At 40.8% G+C, this 26028-nt stretch overlaps 2 protein-coding genes across 4 annotated transcripts in view; one reads left to right on the forward strand and one right to left on the reverse strand.

The window, feature by feature from the left end:
• Positions 1-11951, reverse strand: part of kiaa0232 (KIAA0232 ortholog) — a 14049-nt gene extending 2098 nt beyond the window's left edge. Inside the window, exons 1-8 of one of the 3 annotated variants that reach the window (XM_040140561.1) lie at positions 11678-11951; positions 9197-9773; positions 8587-8727; positions 6505-6574; positions 6310-6394; positions 2773-6154; positions 2469-2577; positions 1-1001 (exon numbers count right to left, since the gene is read on the reverse strand). The exon at positions 1-1001 is cut by the window's left edge and continues 2098 nt beyond it. In XM_040140561.1, coding sequence (XP_039996495.1) covers positions 985-1001; positions 2469-2577; positions 2773-6154; positions 6310-6394; positions 6505-6574; positions 8587-8727; positions 9197-9433 — 4041 coding nt within the window. In that variant the 5' untranslated portion in view covers positions 9434-9773; positions 11678-11951 and the 3' untranslated portion in view covers positions 1-984. Of the gene's footprint in view, positions 1002-2468; positions 2578-2772; positions 6155-6309; positions 6395-6504; positions 6575-7658; positions 7774-8586; positions 8728-9196; positions 9774-11476; positions 11648-11677 lie in introns of those variants that run through there. The other 2 variants (XM_040140562.1, XM_040140563.1) reach the window with 2 other exon arrangements.
• A 586-nt stretch (positions 11952-12537) lies between these two features.
• LOC120797027 (equilibrative nucleoside transporter 2-like) overlaps positions 12538-26028 on the forward strand; it is a 52939-nt gene continuing 39448 nt past the window's right edge. The window contains exon 1 of the mRNA XM_040140243.1: positions 12538-12762. Within this exon, the coding sequence (XP_039996177.1) occupies positions 12677-12762 (86 nt within the window). The 5' untranslated portion in view covers positions 12538-12676. The remainder of the gene's footprint in view (positions 12763-26028) is intronic.

A 26028-nucleotide genomic window follows, 5' to 3' on the forward strand; every position in this document is an offset into this window, starting at 1 on the left:
GTGTCTGCAGAAATGGCTGTAGTCATGTTTTTTCATGAATGGTCTTGACCCCAGAACACAAACTTTTTCTTTTTTCCCCCAATTCTTTTACAGCATTGCATTTCAAGTAGATTAGTATTTTTTGCCAACAAAACTCCTTTTGATTTCCTGTTTTTTTTTGTTTTTGTTTTTTTTTTTAAAGGATTTTTTAATTTTAGCCTCACAAACCATACTATGTCTACTACTAGCTTTTGAAAGACTATCACCATTCAAAAATCAGACTCATTTATAATAACTTTTCACACATGGGGAATTTACGGATATTTAGAAGAAAGCTGCACACATTCTCTACTTCACATTCAGAAAGTCTTCCAAACAAACTATTTAAATTAAACTCTCAAATTCTTACACAACTCAAAAATCTCAACATCCTTATATTGTTTTTCTGAACACAAGATGGAAAGTAGAGGATGCGATAGCAGTTGTTTCACACAACATTAGGTTTAACTAGAAAAAGAGGAGTGAGACTGGCTGGACAAACATACATGCACAACCATTCAGACACCACCAACTACCAGTAACCTAGTTCAAAAGCAAAACTGTGGGAACAAAAACTGACAAGGATAGAACAAAAGATTGTCCCTACTACCTAACTGTGAGACTTGGATGAGGATCAGTTTACAGAAGAATCAAATGAAACAAATTCTAAAATGCCTAAAATGCATGTCCGCACATGGCATCACTCAAAGACAGAACATTTTTTGAGTTTTCCTCTTTTCACTCACTTTTTTGTTGATCTGATTGTTGATTACACATGGATTTAAGTTAGTAAATGAAAACCAGCAGGGTTATGTGCGGGGTTTTGGAGGGCTGTCTCAGAAAATTAGCCTACATTAGGTTTTCCAGCTCTGAGATGACCCTGAATCTTTGCTGGTAGAGATCCAGTCACAAAAGGAGAGGAAGGTTTCCTCTCAAAGACAGGCGTCCTCTGCAAAACTGGAGTATTCAAATGTTGCTGCTCCCTGGAGAAGGAAGTCGGGCAAAACTGTTAAGCTTGTTGCATATGAAAATATCCATGCTACATCTGACTGCTCACTGTACTATTGCTTCCTCTACCTCCTGCATCTGTTGTAATTTCAAACTGAACAGGGTCTGTAAAACGCCAGACTGTAACTATTTAGTTTCACTTTGTGACCATTTTTAGAGACTTTACAGTGTTTGTGAGATGTCTTGCTGTGACCCTTCAGATTCTGTGACCTAATTAGGTATTTCAGCTTGAATGCCACTGCAAATGTCTTACCGCATTCACTCAGTGGATTTTGGAAGCCGTTACCAAAAATGGGGATACTGTTAAGATACCTCACATATTGTGATGGCCGCTGAGCCTTGACATGTCGATGTTTGGCTGATCCGTCAGCCTCTTAGCACTAGTGCTCCTAATGGAAAAAGTCAGTCTGATACCCTGACACTATGTATTGTACAGTATACCTTGACACTTTGTCAGTCATGGTTTACAATCAATACAATGTATTTTATTTAGGTGAATTAACACTGATCTTGTCTTTTTGAGCTTACGTTATAGATGTACACTGTCCACTTAATACACCTCCTGATCCTAAAAGTGCTGCTGTATGCAAGTGGCAAGGTAAGACAAGCATGTTTCAGGGGAAATAAGAAGCACCATGTAAATATTGTTGAGGGGCTGGCCATATTCTGGATCCAACAGAGGAAATGTAGCATTTTTTTTCATTTCCTTCTTTGCTTCCTTCATTTCTGTGCCCTAAACCAGCTTTCTTCTGTATTGTACATACAGTTTATTGGCTTTAGATTTAGGCCATCAACTGTTATTGTTGTGTCATATGTTGGTAACTTTAACTGTTGAGAAGTTCAATTTATTTTGCCATGTAGCTGTGATAAAATACTTTCACTACTACAAGCACATATCCTTCATCCTTTTGGATTACATATTCTGTTTATATGGCACTATAGCATGGATAAATATCTATGGAGCAGAGTGTTAATGTGGATCCGTGGCAGGAAGATATGGGAATTTTTTGGACGGCCTCTCTTTATCCCACCACGACCATAATACTGAATTTATAATGCAGTTTAGTAGCAGCTTATTAAAGTAACAAATCCCACAAATTAACACTTTTCTTTCCCCTCACAAATAGCAAAAACATTGTCTGTAGAGGTTAACCGAGTGCATTTAAGTATGGTCTAACACAAGATGTCTCACTTTCAAACTACAGTTTTCAAGCCATAGTCTGCTGGACAATATATGTACAGTTAATTTTGTTCAGTAAGTTGTATGTTACCTAATTACTTTAACTCTTAGAATAAGTTTGTTTATACTGATCATTTCTTAAACTGAAATAAAATAATGACAAAAACTTTAACTGTGTCAGTGGATTGATGTGTTGTAAAAAAAAAGTACTGTGAATGAAATGGTATAAATTTTAAAAAATGTTTTTTCTTAACACATTTACCTGTACACTGAGATCCAGGGAAAAGGGGGGAACAGAGTGTGTTCTGCCACCAGCACTCATCTTGCTGGTTGCCAGTTCCTCCCTGTCCACTTATATTTAACAGAGGGAACTAAACAAGACAAATGAGAAGTGGTTAGCATGTTTCAGTAAACAGCTGCCTGAGTGATCACAGGTGGAACCTGACAACAACTCACGACATACTAGGAAATACTGTATGGTTAGATCTATATTTCTGTTAAATTCTCTAGCACACTGATAACAACCGACTGATAATTTTAGGAAATCATTTCAAAGAAACCCTTACCTCTGGCACATCTCCAACAGAGTCATAAGCAATCCCGTACTTGGGGATCTGACCTGCTGGTGCACATAAGCAGGACTGTTTTTCTCCCGAAGATTCCTCTTTTTGAATCTTGCCAACTGAGACCTCCGTCTGTCCACCTGCAGTTGATGCAGCTGCTGCCGTTTTGCAGTCTAAGCAAATCTCTTGCTCAGCGATTGGCAGGAGGGTACTGGAGCCCTCCTGTGAATCCAGAGAGGTCTGGGCACTCTTCTCCATGCCAGACTTCTTTAATCTGGGTAAAAATTTACCAGATTCCAGTTCTGACTTCCCGTAATAGTGGCCCTCACATTCTGCATCCTCCTCCAGAGGTTTGAGGTCTGCCTGAGGATCATCAAAGACGTCCACCGGCGCCAGGACGGGAAAACTCATCTCCTCTTTGTCAGTCTCAGCCTCTGAATCGCTTACTCCACCAGGAGACAACTCTGAGGCCGAAATTGGTCGGAAATGAGTCCTGGGGGAAATGCGGATGGCCCTATACTGCGTCCGGTTGATGCCATATATTCGTGGGTGGAAGGCTTCATTCTCCGAGTCCGAGCAAAGAATAGATTTGGGCTTGAACCCTGGACTGAAAGAAGCCATGTCCTCAGGCTCAAAAGAACACTCAACATGGAGGACTTGAGAAAAGGGATTGTTTAGGTTGAAGGATGCAAACGGGTATTCTAAACCTTGCTCCTCACTACGCAAGCCCCCGTAGGATCCAAGCAAATCTTCATGGAAGATGAAAGAAAATCCCTTATTCAATCCATCTCCACCTCCTCTAATGGCCTGGTCACTCTGCCCAAAGGACACAAGAGGCCTCCACAGGGGCCTGTGCCCAGGGGCAAAGCAGCTGCTCGTGTTCATAAACACATCTGTGCCAGTGATGGTAAGCATGTCTGAGCTAGAAGCAGATGCAGCTGCGGCGGCACACTGTAGCAGGCTATCCTGTGTGTCACTTGGCGGCACAACAGCCCAATTTTTATCACCACTTAGTGTCTTCAACTCTCCATACACCCCTCCAAGGATGAATGATGTACTCTCCTTGTCAGAGTTCAAGTCCCAGGGCTTGGACGGAGTCATGTAATCCCCAGCACCATCTACCTTGGAGAGTTTGTTTTTGGCTAAGTCCTGTTCTTCTTTCTTGCCTTCCCAAAGGTGATACTCTGACCGCTGCACTGCTTTTTTCTGAGGTCCCTGAATTGGAACTCCTTTTGCCTGCACCTCCAGACAGCTGCAGCAGTAACCGCCTGACTCATCTGAGAAAAGCCCCTCGCTTGGTTTTTCTGCTCCTTGCCTTGGCATTACAGATTTGCCATCTGCGATTGCAGTCCAAATGTCCTTTATTATCCCTGAGCTGTAATCATCACTCTGTTGGTTTGTGTTGTCCGAAAACATGCCAGTGCTGTACTGTTTACTCTCATCCTCTTCCAATGCTATACCACAAATGGACTCCAATTTAGATTTTTTGGTGAAGGTCTGATTGGATGCTGTGCTAACGCTGACCTCCTCACACTTAAGGCCAGTCTCTTCTTGCAAAAAATCCAGGATTTCATCCTCTAGATATTTACCAGAGAGAGGAGGAATTATACAATCAATCTCTTCGTTGCCAATTTGAGCAGCATCCTCTATCGGAGCATTTCCTTGTTCGTTGTCTGAACGAGTCTCCTCTGAATGTGACCACGGACTGCAAGTTCGCGTTGAAAGGTTAGAACAGTGTTCAGTTTCGTCAAAGGCACTATTTTTGGTCCATATTAGCAAACGAGACTGTTTATTAGAATGTGGGTCGAGACAGCTACTAGAATCTGTGTTGTTTTCATGACCAACGGTGAGTGAGTCACGGGGAAAAGGAAAAGTGGGGCTGTCATACTGCAGCTCAAAAAGAGAGAAGCAGGATGAGTTCATACCCGATGGTTCACTGGTGGCTTCAGGAACAGGTGTCTCCTCCATATTTCCAGATAGTTTGCTCAGGGTGAATGAAACGCTATCAAAAAGGGGGGAGAGCCGAATGGGAGAGTCTCCTACGAAGCTTTCTCCATCTATATCTTCTGAAGTAGATGGTGAATAACATCCCCACACTTGAGCCATGTTTTCAAGATCATCCATTAAGAATCCAACAGATCCCGAAGCTTCCTGTGAGTCTGCCCGTATTGCACTTTTCCCTTGCTGCTCAAGGCCATCTAACACTAAACAACATTCTGCCTCAACGTCTCTTTGCTCTTTGCTTTTCTGTCGAATCATGCTTAAGATCCGACTCTCTTGTATCGACTCTGAGGCACTAGTATCCAATATGGATTGATAAATATCGACTTCATAGAAGTGAGTGAATTCAGACAGATGCTTGTCATCTAAATCTCTACTATCCTCTGGCTGAGGGCAGCTTGAGGTCCCAGTGAGTTCAGCAGTTTCATCTTCTGCTTCACCAGGCCCTTCCACAAAGTGCCCATCCACAAACGAGCCTGCTGCGAGGTATGCTCTCTGGTAGCTCTCATTGGCAATGCAGATTCCCTGGATTCGCTCCGGTAGCCTCTCCATGTCAGTTGAGAAGGCAAAGCCATCCGAAGACTCTATCTTGCTTCGATATTTTGTTTCCAGCTTGCTTTGTCTGCTGCTGAAAGGTACAAAATACTCTGTGATGGGCTCAGTGTACCAAAGTGGTTCCTCCATATATTCCTTTTTGTTTCTGGCCTCAACTCCGGACTCTTTTGCTTCCACCCAGCCTGAATCTTTACGAATCTCCTTCAGCGGTCTCTTCCCCTTTTTGTAAAGCTGTGGTTGTTTGGCAGCACCTCCAGTGGCACTGCTACTGCTTCCTCCTGTGTTTCTTCGCTCTTCTTTGTCGATTAACTTCACCTGCAGCTTCATCTGCCCACTGTTGCGTGTTCTCTTGTTCTTTGCAGCCTCTCTGGACTTGTGCCTTATTCTAACTGCCTTGCTTCTGGATGACTTAGTGTCAACCTGGTTCCCACTCGAGCTGGAGCCCGCCTCACTAGAGCCAGAAGACCAGGATCTGGGTCTGTATTTGCCCTCAGATCTGTGTCTGGTCTGTCTCTTAGAGTGGACAGTAGATTTCTCCTCCGCTGCTGCGCCACCATGGTATCGATTTTCTTTCTCCTTCTTGCTTCGTCGTTGCTGGCCTCTTTCATTGGTCACAGTGGTGATGGTACCACATGCCTCGAGATTTCGCTCCTTTGCAGCCTCACCTTCGCTGTTGCAATCTTTTGGGGAAGAGGTGTCTGTGCTGGTCTGTGGAGCTGCAGAGGATGATGAACTCGAGTATGCGCAGGCCTTAGCCTTGTTCCACACCGTCATGATCTCTTGGAGACAAACAGGTTTCTCTGACAAAGGAGGAAAGGCTTCATAATACCTGCAGTCACAACAGACAAGAGAAAAAACGTGATTTAAATACATTCATAGCAGCATAGTTCAAATAAACATGTGAATATGGGTGTGTTCTGAAGCCACTTTCTTTAAAACAAAAAAACTCATTAGGTACACCATGTCCACAATGATGTAGCTTACATTTCCACCTGGTCCTTTGAAGAGGGGGACTCAGCTCGCTCTGGAGACTGAGAGCCATCAGATTTCTTTTGAATCTGTTTTTCCTCTGTAAAAGACATTCAACAATAAAACATTGCATTAGAACAGTTATTACTCAACTTTATCTATTTTTAAATCAAAACGTTCTAAATATGAGAGTTAGGGAATAAAACAAACCTTTCTGTTTGTTTTGGATGTCCTTAAGTTTAGAGCAAAGCTCTTCAACCAGGCTCTCAATTCCAGAGTTCTGTACAGAAGGACAAGACAAAAGATAGATTTTTGAGTCACATTATGTCCCATTTGTAACCAGTGACAAAATCTGCTACTACCAAACTAAATATTGTGCCAGCCAATAATTAATATCATGCAATTAATTGAATTACTCGATGTTCATGTATAGTTGTGAATGTCACAAAAAACTGGTGTGAAATTGGTCTCAGCACATTAACAAACATATTATGTGAAGGTTGTATGCCCTGAAATCAGAATGAAAAAAAATGTATACATCTAAGGACTGACTGATGACAATGTCAATCAATATCATGATAAGAGTATTATTATTAGTACTGCATTGTGGTGACTTTAGGGATCAGCTGACTTAATCAAATCAGGCACAAGTATTTTAAAAGAAACACTGAGTGCCAACCCTAGAATCTGTGTGCTACTATTTGCCATTTCTTTAAAAAAAAAAATAAAAAATAAAAACATAAAAAAAGGTACAAAAAAAACAAAAAAACAGCCCTGATATAAACATAGAATTATTTTCGTTCTACAACTCCAAAAACAACCATGACTGATGTTGAAAGATCAAAGTGCCTTAGGTAAGAATGCAGAGTTCCCAACAGCTACTTTGACCCCATATGTGACCCAAAAGAAAGAATGAAAGGCACGGGTTTGACACAAGTCAAACCAGCTGACTTGTGAGAGCTTAGGCATGCTTGGCAATGGCTGCGCTATATATAGCTGCGGTGCAAAAAAAATGCTTTCAAAAAAATAAAAAACAGAATAAAAAGTAAATAAATAAATAAAAGGCGAAGCAATAGCACAAGTTATTGCCTCACAATGTTTTGAAACCCTAAACATTTACTACATATCATGTTTAGCTTACTGCAATCTCAAACTGATTAATGTGATAATGTGAAACCCATATAAAGAACAAGGCTTTGAAATAAACAAGACAACCATTTTAAATGCTAGTTTAGACCAAGTAGCAACTGTTGAAATAAATGGCGCAAACAAATCACAACATAGTTGCTCTTCAGTACCAGTCCTGCCACACTCTTTAACTCACTCATTTCCCATTCACTCTCCCAGAAAATAATACGCCTTACCATGCCACCTCATGGAAAGGCAAAGCAAGGTTTTCTTCTGCCCTGTGTTTCTTCTTGCATCATTGTGCTAATGCCGGTCAGCTGACAGCCGACCGAGTCTTCTGCTCACTGCTGCAATCCCGTGCAGCGTGTGCTGGTTAAAAAATAGACCGCAGAGTCCAGTCCCCAGAGAAGAGCTCAACACTCCTCCTCTTGCCTTGCAGACCCTTCCCCCTTCCCTCCCCGAGCTTTGTGTCATTCTCAACTAAAGCACACCTCCCTTACTACTGCTGGCCACAGACAAAAATGTCAGAAAATCTCTCCATAGCTTTTTCACTCAGCAAGAGGCATAGAATACAATCTATACTTCAGGAATAGATACTTACATACAAATGCCAGTCCTTTGAGGTCATGTATTACAAGTGAGGACAGTATTGTTTTATGTCAACAAACAACTTTTCACTGCTGACCTTAATATAACCTTTCTAATGAAGACTAACTGAAGGTGTGGCCACCCGGCCAAATGAGGTGATGATGCATTTACAATAAAGATCTTCCCCTGTTCAACGCTTTAGCCTCCCACCATTGACAAGGCTTTTTTCACTGACTATTCACCGTGATTCATGCAATTAAAATCTGCATGACTGCACCTTAACAAGCAACAAGGAATACTACAGTAACAAATTCCTGACATAATTAGACAAATTACACTCTCATGCCTTCTCTGTTCAGAATGCTTTTCATACTTTTAATTCAAGTTTCATAAAAAACGAGGCAGGTAGACAGTTTCTGCCTCCACGCATGTGTAATAACTGGTTTGCATTCCTCTGAAGCAAAAATATTTTAAGATGATTCTTTTGACACCGCAGAAAAATCAAGCATAATTTGACCACTCCTCAAACATAATGAGAAACACAGGATTACAACAATCAGGCAGAACAATACTTACTTCATCAGATGCGGAGCGGAGGCATTGCACAGCGGCTTGTTTCTTCATTTCCTCGAGACTCAGGTCAGTCCCTCCTTTCTTCTTACTCTTACCCCATTTCTTCCCAGTTCCCTTCTCCCAGCCCAAGAAGATGTCATTTTCCTTTCAGACACAAACCAAGAAAAGTCAGTCACAAAGGACAAAGTGGTGATAAACAGTAACATGGAAAAAGACAAAGCATTTAAAAATTACACATATGATATACAATACTATATATACATATTATAACTGCATATGAATATTTCTATACAGGTTTATGGAACATAACAATTTGCACACAAACATGGCAAATTGCACTTCAATAAATGTAATGAGAAATGATAAAAATCAAAGGAGGAATTAGTCAGTGGTATTAGTGCCATGACATGAAAGAAAAGCCCCATTGTTAACCTCTCCTCGCAAATTGATATCTTCCTCTAACGAGGCCATTATATTGCCCACAACTTCCCCTCTCCAATAAAACTCACTGCCCATTCATTTGACAATACTCTACACAAAAAAATGACAAACAATCATGTTATAAGCTTTCAGATTTGACTAGAAGTATTTCTTTAAGGTTGTGGGAGCCCACCTGGTCCTGCAGGTCGTAGTCATAACTGTCATGCAGGAGAAGGCTGAGGACATAGCGGGTGTAAATCATGGCATCAATCCCGCACTTCTCTAGCTCCTGGCCAAGCCAGCTTTGTACTGGACCCAGCGAATGGAGCAGGGACATCTCTGAGGCAGGCAGGGGGCCCACGAGGGGGTAGGGGCAAGAGAGGTTTTCAGGAGGAGCAGGACCGTCTGAATCGGTGCTCACTGGACGCATGGGACCTCAGGTGTTGGCCATTCTCAGGTGGAGCAGCATTGTGATGGGTAGTTATGGGCAGTCGGTGGAGAAGGGTATGGAGAGAGGATGAGGCAGAACCTATCTGGATGAGGGGGCAGTCACTCCAGCAGGACGCACTGAAGGGGCTCTACATGGGGAGGCATGTAGTAGGTTTTTTTTTCCTTTTTTTATTGCTTTGAGCAAAACATGGGATTTTACTCGTCAGGCATGGCTTATGCTGCTGCTGATAGATCTCAGCTGCTGAGCAAAACACAAGATGTGTTTGCGTCTCAGTCGGAGGGGTCCATTTTGGGGCTACGTCTCACTTCACCGGCACAACCTGAAATAGAGCAAACAAAAATAAAAAAAAAACAAAGATATGCACAAAGTTGATGCAGACAGCAACCACAATCTTGACACATTAAGGTGGTGAGCATGCTTTAAAGTGGTAAACAGGTTAACAATAATCACCAACATTCCACAGTACCACGCTCTACCGGAGGCTTGGGTTTATACCACGGTGACTTTTCCTCAAAATACAGCACACTCACTAGAAAGGGACCTCTCATGATAATGTGGATGTAGGGTGTCTCCAACAGCACAGTTTTTCAAGTCTATCTGTGTAATGTTTAATAAATGCAATCTAACTCAAGAAGTGATAGGAGTGGTCATGACCACATCTTTTTGAAATACCGCAATGACAGCAAGGCTTTGTAATACTTAAATACTTAAATTCAGGAAGCACAACTTTACTTATTATTACTACTTTTATTTATTATTGATATCATGCAATCCATTCCAATCCCCAAAACAACATCTGTATTAGTTTCAACTGTGAGTGATAAACCCCAAAATTTCCAAGATTAGTGTCCATGAAAAAGCAACTGAGAAGCAAACTCCAGCAGCTGAGTACAACTGTGTGGGAAACGCTCGCTGTCAAGTGCATGTGTTTCGTATGGCAGCCGTGGATTAGGCAACCGACGCGAGGAGCAAATGGAGGCTGCACCGATTTGATTGGCTGGCCCGGTCGTCATTCAGCAGTGGCATATTATAGGTTGCCCGTTAGAGACGTCAAAAGGGCAAGATAAGAAGCTTTGCAATATGCAACCATACCATTTCGGCAGTCAACACCATTACACAGAATAACATTGTGTCAGTTAAATAAATACAGATGGACAGCAGCTGAAATGTTTGCTAGCTTCATCGATAAATACTAAATATGGCTGACCAGTGTCTACAACCCAGCTGTTTCTTGTATGAATACTAGCCCCGGCAGCTAGCTCTTGACTGCACTGTCCACATGCCAACTTTATATACAGTCCATTTTTAAAAGACTATTTCTCCAACGCGGAAAGGAACAAAATAATGCTGTTGGTGAAGAGTTAACTGACCAGTAACCTACTTTACTACAGGTGTATTGTAACTTTGTGCAGATATTGATGGTTTGCTGACATTACCGCTACATTGCTGGGCTATAAACGATATTTGAGATTAAGTATTGATGTCATTATTATGTTCATATACATTAGATTCGGTGAGTTGGTAACAGATGCAGTGTCATTGACTTGTGATATTAACTTCGGTAAGCTAGCGTCACTTGGCAGTCAAACGACAAGGTTAGCTGGACCACCGACCTTTAGCTAATGAGCTAAGTTAGCCAAGTTAGCTGCCGCGAGCTCCTTGTCCTTTGTAAATAGGCAGTTTATTATTTTTTTTACGATTGCCTAGCATGCATCATCAAGATGAGACATGATACATTTCAGTTTAATTAGTTTAATCACGACGTCTCCCCGTCCCCGGAGAGACTAACGTTAGTTTGGTATGTGTTGAGCAGGTGAACGGAGGCTGCTTCTATACAGTGACATTTAAGCCCCGACGGTTCTCCATTAAAGAGTTAGCTAGCGTTGCAAACAGAAAGACGCTAACGTTAGGCCAAGTCTAAAGTTTCAGTCGGAAGCATAGCACACGAAATGGACAAAAGTATGCTACAATATAGCAGAGGTGCCCGATTCGAATTCAACACAAACGTTAGCTTTCACGTACGCTTGTTGTTGTGACCGCGGAGGAGGAGGAGCGGCTGCCCCGGTAGACTACTAGAGGACTGTCAGACGTTTTCCCTTCAAAAATGTGCGCCATATCGTCATACGGCGAAAGAGTAAGCTGGCTAAACATGGAACGCAAAACGAGGACGAAAACAATGCAGTACGAAAAGAAAAGTCCCATCCGGCTCGCTGGTTTACTTACCTGCCGTGGGCTGAAGTAGAGAGGAGCAGCAAAAGGGGAGCGGCTATTTCTCTCCCGCTGCCGTTCCGAGCTCGAGCTCTGGAATCCGCTGCGGTAGCATCGCGTATCATGGACGCCGACAGAAATGGCGCTGTTTTCACGTTCAGCGCTTCTTCAACAACGTCAAGGAAACCGGCGACATTCCGGCTCAAGCAGAAGGAACGTCATTCCTCGATGACACATGCTACCTAGCGCCACAATGTCCGCTAGGAAAAGTCAGTTTCATTCCGAGAAGGACTACTGAATGCGCCACCCTCCGCGTTGGTATCTAGGCAACAAGGCAAACCTCCGCCGTCCTGTTCGTATAGGTTCGATTCCTCCGCTAGGGTATTGCATCAGAAGCCCAACTAGTACTCGTACCATTAATACTAAAGCTAAAGCAAAATGCTGAATAACATTGAGTAGATTCGACTCAGCACTGGCAATTGAATCATTCATTAAAACTTCTCCCTTTTCTTTAGGCTTTGAGGGATTTGTATAACAACACAAGCACAAATTCTATTCCTTATGTCTGAAACACACAATACTTACAATGCAACGTGCAGTCACTTCAGAAAGTATTCAGAACCCTTCCCTTTTTGCACACTATTAATTTGTAGACTTAACTTTAAATGGATAAAATTTCTATTTCTGTCCATCAGTCTACATTCAATAACCCATAATGACAAAGTGAAAGCATGGTTTTAGAATTTTTTGCAAGTTTAATAAGAATCAAAAACTGAAATTTCATTCACAAAAGTATTCAGACCCCTGGCTGTGGCACTCCAAACCGTGGTCAGCTGCATCCTGTTTGCTTTGATTATCAGAGATGTGTCTAGAGTTTGACTGGAGTCTGCCTTTGGTCAACTGAATCGACTGGACAGTTTAGAAAGGCTTCAGGACAAGTCTGTGACCGTCCTTGAGGGGCCCAGCCAAAGCCTGGACTTAAACCCCATATAACATCTGTGGAGAGAGCTGAAGATGGAGGTTCACAGACACGTCCCATCCAATCTGATGGACCTTGAGAGGACCTGCCAGGAAGAATGGAATAAACTGCCCAAACCCAGGTGAGCAAAGCTTGTAAAAACCTGGCCAAGAAGAATCAAAGCTTTAATTGCCACCAAAGGGGCTTTCTACAAAGTACTGAATTGAGGGTCTGAATACTTTTCTACTTGAGAGATTTCAGTTTCTGAATTTTAATAAATTTGCAAAAATTTCTAAACATTTTTTCACTTTGTTATTGTGGGTTACTGAGTGCAGATTGATGGGCAAAAACAGCAATGTTACGCATTTACAGTTAAATCTACAAAATAATAAAGTGTGCGAAATGTGACGGGGGTCTGAATATTTTCTGATGTGACTGTAGTTGTGCAGTTCCCCTAAATTGTTTATTTACTGTGTCATTATTTACTCAAACCGTTCCCAAATTTATAAATGAAACCAAAATAGGGAAAACATGTTGTTGCAGTTTTGCCATTTTATGACTGTGGATTTGAGTTTAAGACCTCTTCCACAAACAAAACCAGTCATTAATGTCCTTTCTAAAATGACACTTTTTACTCTTTTAGTTTAGATTCCTGTTATAATAGTTTCTATGGAAATATTGTACCCTTTCTGACATGATCCAATGTTTAATTGCAAGTAGACAGCTCTGACACATACTGCCGGGAATTTTTCTATACTGATGCCATTAACAGAAGTTAAAGGCAGATGTTGGCCACCTCACACTCATCGCAATTTTCCATGTTGTAAGGACAATGCATCTGTTCAGGCGGATGCAAGATTACCTGCCCTCTGTCAGAAAATGTCTTTTTCCGAGGTTTTAATTGTTTTTATTTTAACTACCTTCTGTTCTTTATCTTGGACTACTGTTTAGTAAAAGCAGAGTATTCTTGGAGCTTTTACCTTACACTCCCTTAGCTTTTTATCTAGACACAATACCATCCATACTATCAGGAGTACTGCTCCTGCTACTGTATCTCTATTAACTGCTCCTGTTACTACAACTATGGTGTAAACCAGTACTATTTATAGCCCTGCTACTCCTCAAGAGCAAAAGTTGTATGGTAAGATCTTGTAACTTGAACCAGCAACCTTTTCATGCTTCTCAAAGCCACTAGGTTACCACTAACGTCAAAATGTGTTGGGGGTGGTGCTTATTCTTTAGACTGACCACCTGCCCTCTATCAAAGGTCTATAGTGTGACACACTTCATCTGCCCTCTGACCCCAGGGGTAATGATCCCTGGGACAGGATGCGTTAAGGCCTATTGACCAGCTGTTTGCGCTACTGCCCTTCACTGCCTCCTTACTGTGTTAATCTGAGTGTGTGTGTGTGTGTGTGTGTGTGTGTGTGTGTGTGTGTGTGTGTGTGTGTGTGTGTGTGTGGAGAGAGAAGAGACCAAAAGAGTTTTCAGGAGTGTACAGAGTATTTGCATATGCACATGGGAGGAAAATCAAAAAATGGGTTGTGTACAAGTGTGTGTGTGTGTGTGTGTTCGGGGTGTGACGGGAGGTATCTATGTAACGACTGACATGTTAATAAAGGCAATATCTGTAATTTGACTGCAGTTCCTAGAGACCCACAGGGTCAGTTAGCAGACTAATGCTGAGTTCTGCTTTGGATCTTTATCTGAAGCCATAGTACAGCAGCCAAAGGCCAAACACATATTGACCTTCTGCAACACAGAGGGCTAATCGATTAGGAAATTGTGTGGGTTTTCCCCATCAATATACGATGTGTATATACATACATAAGCCTTGAAGTAAAGAACAGGAAGACTCAATAACAGAGTTGTTGCAATTTTTTCTTTTTGTAATTAGTGCTGTCTCACCGACTGTTTCTCTCTTTCCTGCCGCTGATAAAATCTCATCTGAACCTCAGCCTCAAGCACAGTAACATGCTACGCTGACACGTTCGCAGAGCAACATCTCAACTCTGCGCTGTTTTTTGCTCTGACGGCTTTCTCATTGTCCGGTGTTAATTGAAAGTCAATTTGGAGCAGATGGCACGGTTAAAAAGATGACCCATAATCCTCTCCCCGAAGGGGGTTGGGGGGGGGGGTTGAAGCAAAGTCAGAGCAAAATGTTTCCCACAAAGCTTTAGCTTTGGTTTCCACCTGAACACCGAGTTCACAGTGCTGTCCGAGGTGAAGCTGGTCGTCACCCACTGGGTGGGTCACTGAGATAAAGCCTTTATTAGTCGCACCTCACGAGCCAGATAACTACAGAGATGTGGTGTACTGTGCACACCGACTTGTTACAGTGTCTCTGTGTCCTAACATGACCTCAAGCCTTTTCATACTGTCAGGCAAAGCTGACATCACTCCACTTTTTTCTCTGTTTTTACCCATAAGAGCCAATCCGCGTCAGTCTGAATGCGTGAGGTGGGGTTTCTCTTTACAGGAGGATTTTCATGCTGAAAAACATACATACACACACGAAATGGAAATATTCAAAATTTAAATAGCTTTTAGGTCAGCTAGTAAAAACTTACACTGACATTTAGGATAATACTAAGAAAAACAGTCATGCAGTTTAGAAAGGGTGGGGAACTTATGCTAACCTAGCTGAATTTATTTAGTCATTTAGACTAGCATCATTGGCATAAGGTTGTGTAATTTTAGGTATAACTTGTGGTTGTTTTTTTTTTTGTGAAATATATTTTAAAATCTTCCTACCTTACATCATAATTAATTAGGATTTTATCAAGCGTCCAGTCAGATATGCCAACCGCATTTTCTATTACCTCTCGTACTCCTCACTCAAAATAGGTCGTATTAGCAGCTAACATTAGCTATGACAGTTCTGCTTGTCAGTTCCTGGGTAAATACCTAGTAACAACTAATCTCTAGGTAAAAATTAGTTTTTGTGCTGCAACCCATTTTAATTTAGTGATGCATAAATCTCCACATAGTAAACACTTATAAGTTTGAACCTTCAAAGAGCCAATGAACCTAACCAACGTCATTTGGTCATTTAGTTATTGGCAAAATGCTTTATAAGTGAAGGTATTTAAAATCTTTCCAGTTTACATCATCATTAAACCGTTTTCAGATTAAGTTTTAGACATTTTCCGTATTAGCTACCGCTTGTAGCTGAACCAGCCACATTTGCAAGCTAGCACGCGAGTTAGCTCAGTTAACTATGTAACAGTTACACTCGGCAGTTGGTGTAAATATTTAGTAAAAACTTGTGCAAAAAGTAGTTTGTGTGGTGCAACCCGTTAATCCCAACCTAGAAAACTCTTAAGTGATAACTAAGCAAAGTAAGTGTAAATTGAATATGAATAATTCATCTTACAACTGGATTATAAGAAGGAATACAGGATAGACATTGCTGGGGAATATTCTATAACACTTACCTCAAGTTCAAGACTTGCCATAGGCAGTCGACGCAGTATTGATCAGTTCTATGGTAAATATTTAGCCAAAGTGCATCATCAAAGTTGGTCAGATCTGAGTAAATCAGACTTTACATTTTTTCTTTGTTTACTAAGAAATTATTTTAGGCAATAAAATATCATCACATTTTATCCAGACGATCTTCTGACCGAACTCATGGAGCTTATTCATCACCATCACCAGTGTCCAGACAGTCACATGTCAAGATACATTGCAGGAGGGACGGGTGCCATATGTGTGGCAAACAGTAACAGATTCTCACCTCCTGTTAAACTGACACACTTCTGAAGACACTAATCCTTTTACAGAATTCAAAAACTTGCCTATGAAGAGACTAATCCCAGTTTGAAGTATTAATCAAAGGGACCAATCAGCCTCATTTCGGGGAAGACACAAAGCCCGCCCCAAACAAAGCCATATGACTTTGGTTCCTCTTTTCTGTCTCCAGAGCTGCTTACCACTGTCAGCTTCCTGCCTGGACTTTTATGCATACCTGGGTGCATATATGCATTTTTATGTGCTCTCATACAGACTGTTGTAATAGTGACTGTGTCTGTTTGTGTGATGTTTTGTTTAGTGTGATTGTAGTTGTGCAATGCTTCCACTGGCTCGCAGCCTGTATAGCATACCTCACCTCAGTCCATCCAGAAATATAATAAAAACAAACTATATTTACCTGCAGTGCTGGCAAACTACTTGGCTTCTTCATTCTTCTTTTTATTACCAGTAACTGTAGTCATGCCATATCTTGCAGCGTTGATCCAGTTGTAGATTCTGATGCATTCCTTTGCAGTTCTTCACCTATTTGCTACCAGCGTCTGTGGTGGAGGGGGACATAGTGTATTTGCTGTGCTGTGATTTTAATTTGGATGCCGCAATGTTAGTTGGCAGAAAGAATCTGTGGTCAAGTTTCCATCCAGATGTAGCGCAAATTTTAACCAAATATCCAGAAAATCAACAAAAGGAAATGTGACTTAATGTGTGTTTCCATCCGCTATTGTTACGTGAATATTAGGAGTTGGGCACACCCAGGTAAACAATTGTTGGCGCTCATTTTCCATCTGGGTAACATTAACTAAATGCAGAGGAAGAGCACACAACAAGACGAGGTAATTAAAAGACCTCAAACCTCAAACAATGGAAAACCATATGGGAAAAAATTATGGAAATACGGGCATGACATTTATGTTTTTTTCATGTATCAATTGCAGAAGGGTTACAGTCTCCTCATTGGTCCGCAAAGATTTAATGTTTTCATCTGTCCACTGTTTTTTTTTTTTGTTTTTTTTTTTCAAATGGACAATTTGAAAATGAGCAAAAAAGCGGGTAATAATAAATGTTTGGATTCAGTTTGAACATTTATTACTATCAAATTGTGACTAAACTTAAATTCACATATGTAATGATATACATCAAATGTGAAAACATCAATTTTACATGTAGGGGCATTCTGAAGTTTAAGATACTGACCACATACTACCAATGTCCCCGGTCTGAGTCCAGCTGGAGACCATGGTATATAACTATCGAATAACTATCCCATATCCTTACATACATGTATACAGTGTATAGCCTAAAGCCTTTACTCTTTAGCCTAAAGATGGTTTACCAGCAGTAAAGTTTGTTCCATCAGCAGAAGTGCATACTACAACTGAGTTGTTTCTGCAGTATGTGTCCTATTATTTGAAGCCTTACAGATTCTTTGTCCACTGATTACACTCTAAAAGGTCAACTTCAGTGGTAAACAAGTATGATCTTCTTTATCTTTTTTCAGGAGAACTCATTAGCATGTGATCTAAAGGAGCCGATTTCTCTGTGACTGAATTATTATTCCAGCACGGAGCTCATTCAGTAAGTCCGTCGATACAGATCAATCAGTCTGATGGCTTTGGGTGATTGATCTCTTCCCATAATTTCGCAATGCCACTAGTAAACTTAACTCGAGGCTCTTGAAGTAGCATTTAGACTTCTTTAATGATTGCATTTGAATTAACAACTAACATTATCCCGTTTTTCGTATTGTAAAGCAGTGAAAACAGGCATTCAAACAAATGGTTATTGAAATCGTTTGATAAGGTGAAATTTGACTGCTGAGTGAATGGCATATAGTTGTTTTGAGAATGATCTTAACCCTCAAAGATGTCTAGAGATTTTAGATTTTAAAACAAGTTTGAAGTCAAAGCTCTTGCGGTGAGAGAAAACCTGAAGGCACTGGGAGCGTTAAAGGATTTCTATGGATGCTAATGGTTTTGCATGAATTCAGATATGTGCTGCCGAATGGTGATGTGAGGCCAAGATAACCGACAGTGTGTAAATGTGTCCGTGCTGAAGGACTTTTCTGGGGCTGCTGACGATAAAGCAGGACAAAGTCTCCTTGTCATGTGTTTCACTGCGGGTGTGAGCGTGTTCATGAGTGTGAGCAGGGCTGGCTCGTGGCAATAGGCGACATAGGCAGTTGACTAGGGTTCAGGATGTCAGGGCCGCAAGAATAACACTGACATAATTTTTTTAATACAGCAACAAAATTATCAACAAAGACAGCCTTTTAATTACAATAATAAACATAACGTGACCCCTGAACTGTCAGTCACAAGTTGACAACGTGGTGGAATAAACACTGCTGCTCCAGACAATCTTTCATCTGCGCTGCAGTTGTACAGTAAGCGCTGTGCACTGAGAGTGGGGAATGATGGGAACTGGTTTGATGCGCAATCGTGCATCACTTAGCCCACCATCACTTAAAGGAGATAACACTGACTGACGGATAGCAAATGCTGAGGTGGGGTGAGATGATTAATAGGAGATTCGACTTTTTTCTATAATCTTTGATTTTAGGTGAGATATGGGCTCATTTGAACATTTACTGAAATGAAACCATGTGAGAAATTTAGAGGAAAAAATAACTATTTGGTGGAGTTGTTAACAACACATAGACATCTGAAAAGTTACCTCGACTGCACGCTACTTCTTGTATGACATCAGAAGCCAAAAGGTTGGGAACCACTGGTATCATCTTTGACAATGTGTTGTATTTTAAAAGCATATAACAAGCTTTTATCCATTGTGTCAAATATTCATCATAAAAGTAACTAGTAACTAAAACTGTCAAATAAATGTTGTGGAGTAGAAAGTACAATATTTCCCTCTGAAATGTAGAAGAATGGAGGAATAAAGTAGCATAAAATGGAAATATTCATGTAAATTACAAGCACCTCAAATTTGTACAGTATTTGAGTAAAAGTACTTTACTTTCTACCGCTGCAAGCCAGTAGCTAGCTACCTGGATAACTGCATTATGCTGAAATGTCATTGACCAATATCAGTGATCATGGCTAACGCTGCAGCCATTGTACCACTGTAGAATGACTGTGTGGTGATGAGGCAGTACTGGTGGGGTAATGTGCTGGTGGTGTGGTGGGAGGGGGTCACCAAATGCTAATCTTGCCTAAGGCACCCAAATGGCTAGCGTCGGCCCTGAGTGAGAGAGAAAGAGAATCGGACAGAAAGCAGGCCTGTTTGCATCAGGACAATGCACAAACATTGCTCGTCTTAATTACGTCACAGGCAAGTGGCTGTAGAAGCAGGAAAATGATTACATCATGCAGTCACAGTCTATCCACAGAGAGCCTGTTATCAGCATAGTGCAGGCATGAATATGCTCTCAATGCAAATAGCATGGCCTCACAGCCCTCTATTAACCTGTCTGCTGCCTGCAAACGATCAAAGATTACTGATAGTTGTTTCAACAGGTTTACAATGCACGCCCAGTCAAACAGAACCTCGGACTGTTTTCTTTCTTTCTCTTCTGTAGGTGCTCATTGATCAGAGCCGGCTTAGCGGGCAAAGAGAATTTTACAGGAGCTGAAACAAAACAAAAGCAAATCTATCCACATCTTAATTTGCCAAATAAAGTAAAAGGAACGTTCCAACATTTTGGGAAATACACTTGTTTGCTTAGCAAAAACACTGGAAGTAGAGGGAAACTTACTGAATATAGAAGAATCATCTGTATTTTTTTCCAAGTCAGGTAAGGTGCAAAACCAGCAACTTCAAGGCAAGGATGGAACTTCTGAGGTGCTGTGTCCACCTGTTATTAGTCTGAAGATAGCTATAATGCATCCGAGGACAGGTCAATATATTTTTATTGCCAACAAATCCAATGACAATTAACACATTGTTGGTTTTGGTCTTTTTGTTGAACTTGTTGACGATACGAACAATATAGAATATCATCAATCTTATCCTTTAACACAAAGACAAAACACTCATACACACTATAAGAACTTACCAGGCATTCAGATTGAAAATAGCACTGACAGCGTTGGTGTGGGTCGCTAGAGGTAGAGGGTACATAAACATTATCCAGTCCTATTTGAGTGCTATATAAGTATATCATAGTTAATGTGGCAATGATAACAATTTAATCTTCCATAAGTACAATAACAGGTAAAACATTAGATTTGGCTTCACAATTCAAAGTATTCTACCGGGAGTGTATGCTTGTATGAAATGAGCCTGCAGGCAGATAATCTAATATCAATTTACATTATCTAGATTATGTAATCTTAAACTGGAATGATGATTTTCAGGGCTCGAGGATCGCTGGGATTTGATCACGTGGTTTTCTCGTGTACGTAATATGTTTAGGTTTGTTTTCATCTTTGTTTCAAACCAAATGCCCAGACAGGAGATGAATTAACCAATCATCTTAATTAATGCACTGGAACGCTGCATGGGATTTAATTGAGATTTGGGAAGTTTGCCCGTTGGCTTCCCTTCCCTTCTCTGCGTGAATCCATGGAGACGTTTAAATGTATCTTTGAAGAAGCATAATTCCAGCTTTAGTCTACCTCTCATTCAATATATACTATATATTATACTATTTAAGCAACTACAAATTGATTCAAATGAACTGCGGTATATTTGATATTTGTTTATATTGGTGCTTTGGTAGTTGCCTGCCTTGATCGCCACTAACTGGACCTAACAGAGCTCCAGTGTCCCATGTTCCGACATGACACTGCAATGATTCAGACTCAATGAATTTACTCATCCTCATTTGTTATTGCCCTTAAACGTGTTCCTGGACATTTTGAGGGGAACAAATAAAGCAGTCACGCCTTGGGCCAGATAGTAAAATGATGCACATTTATTCCAGCTTTCAAAAGATTTGAATGGAGGAGCAAATAAAATGCGACCCAATAAAAGTTCCTGCACAAGGAGCCTATTGCAATTTATGCCTGTTTATCATGCGTAGGTCAAAGGTGACAGCGCTGACACTAATGTCTGGTATGAATGAGGGCTTCTTCTGTGTTTTGTTTCCCCTTACTATCAGACTTTAGAACCTTTTCGAGCTTCTCGATCATGTTGCTAAAGAGGACACAACAAATTCTATCAGTATCTCACATGTATTGTTGAAAAAAAGCATCTGGTGGTGGAGACAGTGTCGCTCAGCTGGGTTCATAAATCAGCATTCTGCAGAGATGGGACTTTAGTCTTCAAATCAGGCAGATACCAGCATCCTGTTTGACAGAAATGGCCTCCGTGACACTAAGTTGAAAGGAATGCATGGTATGGGAGGAACTGTGGTATGTTGTAGTTGCCCTGGCAACTGCTTGTTAGCCGGGACACAAATCTGAAGCCAACAGGTCATTCTTGGGAGACAGGTTTTAAGGTAACAGGTAATAATGCGTGCATTAACACAGCCTTTATTTGACAAATGATCCTGGCAGGGTCTTTTCCTCTTTTGCAATGCAAAATACATACATACATAATTGATTCCCGTCCTGTGAAATTATAAAGACTGACTCAGCAGCTATTTCTGGTACATAAGGACGTCTCACATGGTTTTGACTGCTGTAGTTTAATAGGCCATTTCACAGATTTTCAAGCTTCTTTCTGCATTCGTCATAACACTACACCAAATCGTCCACCTGATGATTCGGCTTGATTTCACTTTCAATATGTCTGGTACAGAGAGTGATTACATAATGAACCCATGCTTGCAACATTTGGAGGAGGATTTTGAAATGAAAAGCAAGTATAGATTGTCAAAGTGCAATGGGTCATATGTCATTTTATGACCCATTAATAGCAGCAAGGTTTAAAAATTGATTATTTCGTTTAAATTTATGGGGGGATAGATGTTTTCATTCCTTTTCATGTGAGAGCACTTTTAAAGTTGTTCTGATGACAAGTTTGTTTTTCCACGAAACGAAGCAACCACGGGATAAATTGGTTCATTTGTTGTTTTCGTTTCATTTTATTCTCAGTGACTATGGGTCTGATCAGTGAGTGGGGTTGGTATCGACATGCACTGCAGTCTATCGCAGTGTCTTCGTTGATACTGCCTCAGGAGGCACTAAAGTGAAGTCATATTCTGACCTTATAAATCTGACGTAAGCAAACAGTGGCTTATTTACACATCCGGCAGCATCCAACATTAGCATTCATTTGAAGATGTGTTTCCGGCCACCTGATAATATATATCTGAATGAATATCTGGCTCTATATTAACTAATCGCTTACTTTGACTGTCTGCTACTGGTGCTGGTGCTGCTCTGTGGGTGCAACACTTTGAGCACTCCCTTTCAAACTACACATAGTTTTTACAGAGTTAGCATGAAAGAAGATGCCGTAATTGAAACATGACTGACTTAACTGGAATTTGGGATCTACATATATATAATGAAATGCTGAAACAGGGTGGATGCAGAATATGATATTGTTGTTAAGTTTATTAGATGGCGATGATGATGTGAAGAGGATGAAGGAGATGATTGCATATAAAGGTTTATTACAAATGAAGTACAGCGTCAGATCAAGCACCCTCAGGTCTGCTCGTGAGAGGGTGTGAAGCCAACGAACCACACTGAAAAACAGCCTTGACCACCGACTCTTAAATAAGGCAGTTGTTTTCCTGAAAAAAGTCACTAACCTATGGCTTTAAGTCCAAAGTATTACCTCACGTTTCAGACTGCAAGGCCCCCTCTGAGGACCTTTGACCTAGGGCCTTTGTTTAAACACATGACTTCAGCTCTACATATGTGACCATACACCTCAGTTGTACAGGTTATAAAACGTTATTTAGATTTGTGGAGCATCTAAAAACTACTGAAGTTAAATCATTATTGCATTTTGGTTGCCATGGCAGTGTGTATAGCCTTGAGAGGACCAAATGTTTCAGTGCTTTGGTCGTTTTACATATTAAAAAAAGAAAAGAGCAGTTTTTATGCAGCGAAGCTCAGCTACAGCGCCAGCAACCTCTGCACCACAGACCCCTTACCATCACCCACAGGACACCTACCTTATTGACACTGTTCAGTTTGCTCTCTGTCAAAACACATCAAGGATTTCCATAACCAAATCACTGGTAAAATGATAACACTATACAACATCACCACATGTGCAGGTGTGTACAAGTGTATCACACCCTCAAGCTGAGACGGTGATCTCGATCTCTGCCTCGGAGGCAAGATGGATATTTAACCTGGGAACAGTGTCCCAGCCCCGCGGGCTTAGTGAAGAAACAGACCTGTCTTGTTTCATGTAAACCCCTCTTGTAATATAATGTGTATGTAGTTCTGTATATTGTATCTTATTTTCATATTTTCACATATTTTTGGCTTGTTTAGCCGGCTACCTACTCACTACATGTTTCGTGACATATCTGTACACTGTATAGCTTAAATAGCCTTTTTGTTTGTTTTTTGTTCTGGCGTTTAATACAGTAAGACCCTGAAAACATCTAAAAGTAATATTTAGTTGTGATATATTCTGTACATCTGTGCTTTTCCAGATAAAAGGAAGTTTAACTTGGGTGGTTTCATCTGCTCACCAGAAATAGGACTAGGACAACTTGTGGTTTTAATTTTTTTTTAATTTTTTTTTTTTTTATGTCTATACTGTCAGTTTCAACTTAGACTGAGTAGCAACTCCTCTCAACAGTTTGTACTGAGGCAGAGCATTAAATATTACACAAATTCAAATGGCGCATAATTATTACACAACATATTTCAAATGTCGTAACATGCATGATGTAGCATTATAGTGTCCCTTCAAAGTAACCAGAGCTTCATGTTGTACATTCCTGTGGGCTAATCAAGCGCCATCATCCCATGCTAATGGGCACACAAACGTGTTTGTGATATGATATGATGCGGTAGGATATGAAATTCTGAGCCTAAAGCAAAAACAGAAGACTATGAGTCAAAAGCGATTGAAATTGTGATCTGATAAATGGTGCATAAATGTCCATCCAGTAAACGTTGAGACATTTCCCCGAATGAGTGAAAACTGAGGAAAAATCATGGGATCACCAAAGGCATGAGGATTCTTCCTCTGGGCACCATGAGTGCGCAATCCATTCAATAGTTGTTGAGATATTTCAGCCTGGACCAAAGTGTTGGACTGACCAACCGACAATTAAATGTGCACAATACACATTTTAATTAAACAGATTAAATTAAGAAAATCAACACGGAATCCTGGCTTGGTTCACGTACAGGTAAACCTGCATTAATTGATGTTCAACTTTTGGCCACTGGCCACTTTTGGCAATGAAAACAAACTGTAAACACAACACTGAAATATAATTTGACCTCATGCAGTTGACAAAGAGCGTATTAGCAGACCGTTGCTTATTTACCCATCCAGTAAACATGGGAAAACATTAGCATCCATTAATGCTAAAATGTGTGGCTTTTTATCAGCAAAATGCTCCACTATATTCACCAGTTAGTTGCTAACTTTGTCTGTCTGCCGTTTGCTGCTGGGCAGGAAGTGGACAGTGGCTTTATCGGAGATAACAGCTGCCTGTTTCTGCAGGAAGCACGGCTGATAAGAGCGGAGAGAGTAAACCAAAACAATATAGTTGTGGCCGTAAAACCAAAACAGTTAGGTGAAAGACACTGCAGAGGCAGTATTAAAATAGTGTACAGTGACTTGAAAACGTTACTTTTTGTTACTGTGAATAGTTCAGTTTGTAGAAGATGAAGTGATCTCCAAAAGGCAAGAAGTTAACAGTTTAAAAATTAGTTTATTAGATTAGATTAACATTAGACGAGTGTATTATTTTTGTTTGGTTCAAGTTTCATGTAAAAAACAGGAAAGGAGCACCATACAGGTTCAGGCATCCCAAGAGATTTGAGCTCTCAGAAAACTTTTACTGAGGTCTCAGACCTTCATTAGCTTGTTAGCGGCATGGCTTGTTCAAAGTCAACGTTAGGAAAGGCCAAGAAATGAACATTTCAAAGCTTTATAAATACTCCTAATACTCCTATACTCCTGACTCCTAAAACCTTATCCCAACAATCAGCAGCCATGGGCTCATCTAAGCAGCTGCCTAACACTCTGAAAATAAAATAATTGATGCCCAAGAAGCAGGAGAAGCTATAAGAAGATAGCAAAGTGTTTTCAGGTTTTCCTCAGTTCGTAATGGAATTAAGAAATGACAGTTAACAGGAACGGAGCAAGTCAAGTTGAGGTCTGGAAGACCAAGAAAACTTTCATAGAGAACTGCTCGGAGGATTTCTAGAAAGGCAAATCGAAACCCCCGTTTGACTGCAAAAGACCTTCAGGAAGATTAATCGGACTCTGGAGTGGTGGTGCACTGTTTTACTGTGGAGCCACACCTGCACAGATGTGACCTTCATGGAGGAGTCATCAGAAAAAACCTTTCCTGTGTCCTCACCACAAAACTCAGCCTCAGAAGTTTGCAAATGAACATCTAAACAAGCCTGCTGCATTTTGGAAAACAGGTCCTGTGGACTGATGAAGTTAAAATATAACTTTATGGCCACAATGAGTAAAGGTATGTTTGGAGAAAAAGGGTGCAGAATTTCATGAAAAGAACACCTCTCTAACTGTTAAGCACAGGGGTGGATCGATCATGTTTTAGGCTTGTGTTGCAGCCAGTGGCACAGGGAACATT

This window comes from Xiphias gladius, chromosome 12 (genome assembly GCF_016859285.1).
Source record: "Xiphias gladius isolate SHS-SW01 ecotype Sanya breed wild chromosome 12, ASM1685928v1, whole genome shotgun sequence".
NCBI lineage: Eukaryota > Metazoa > Chordata > Actinopteri > Istiophoriformes > Xiphiidae > Xiphias > Xiphias gladius.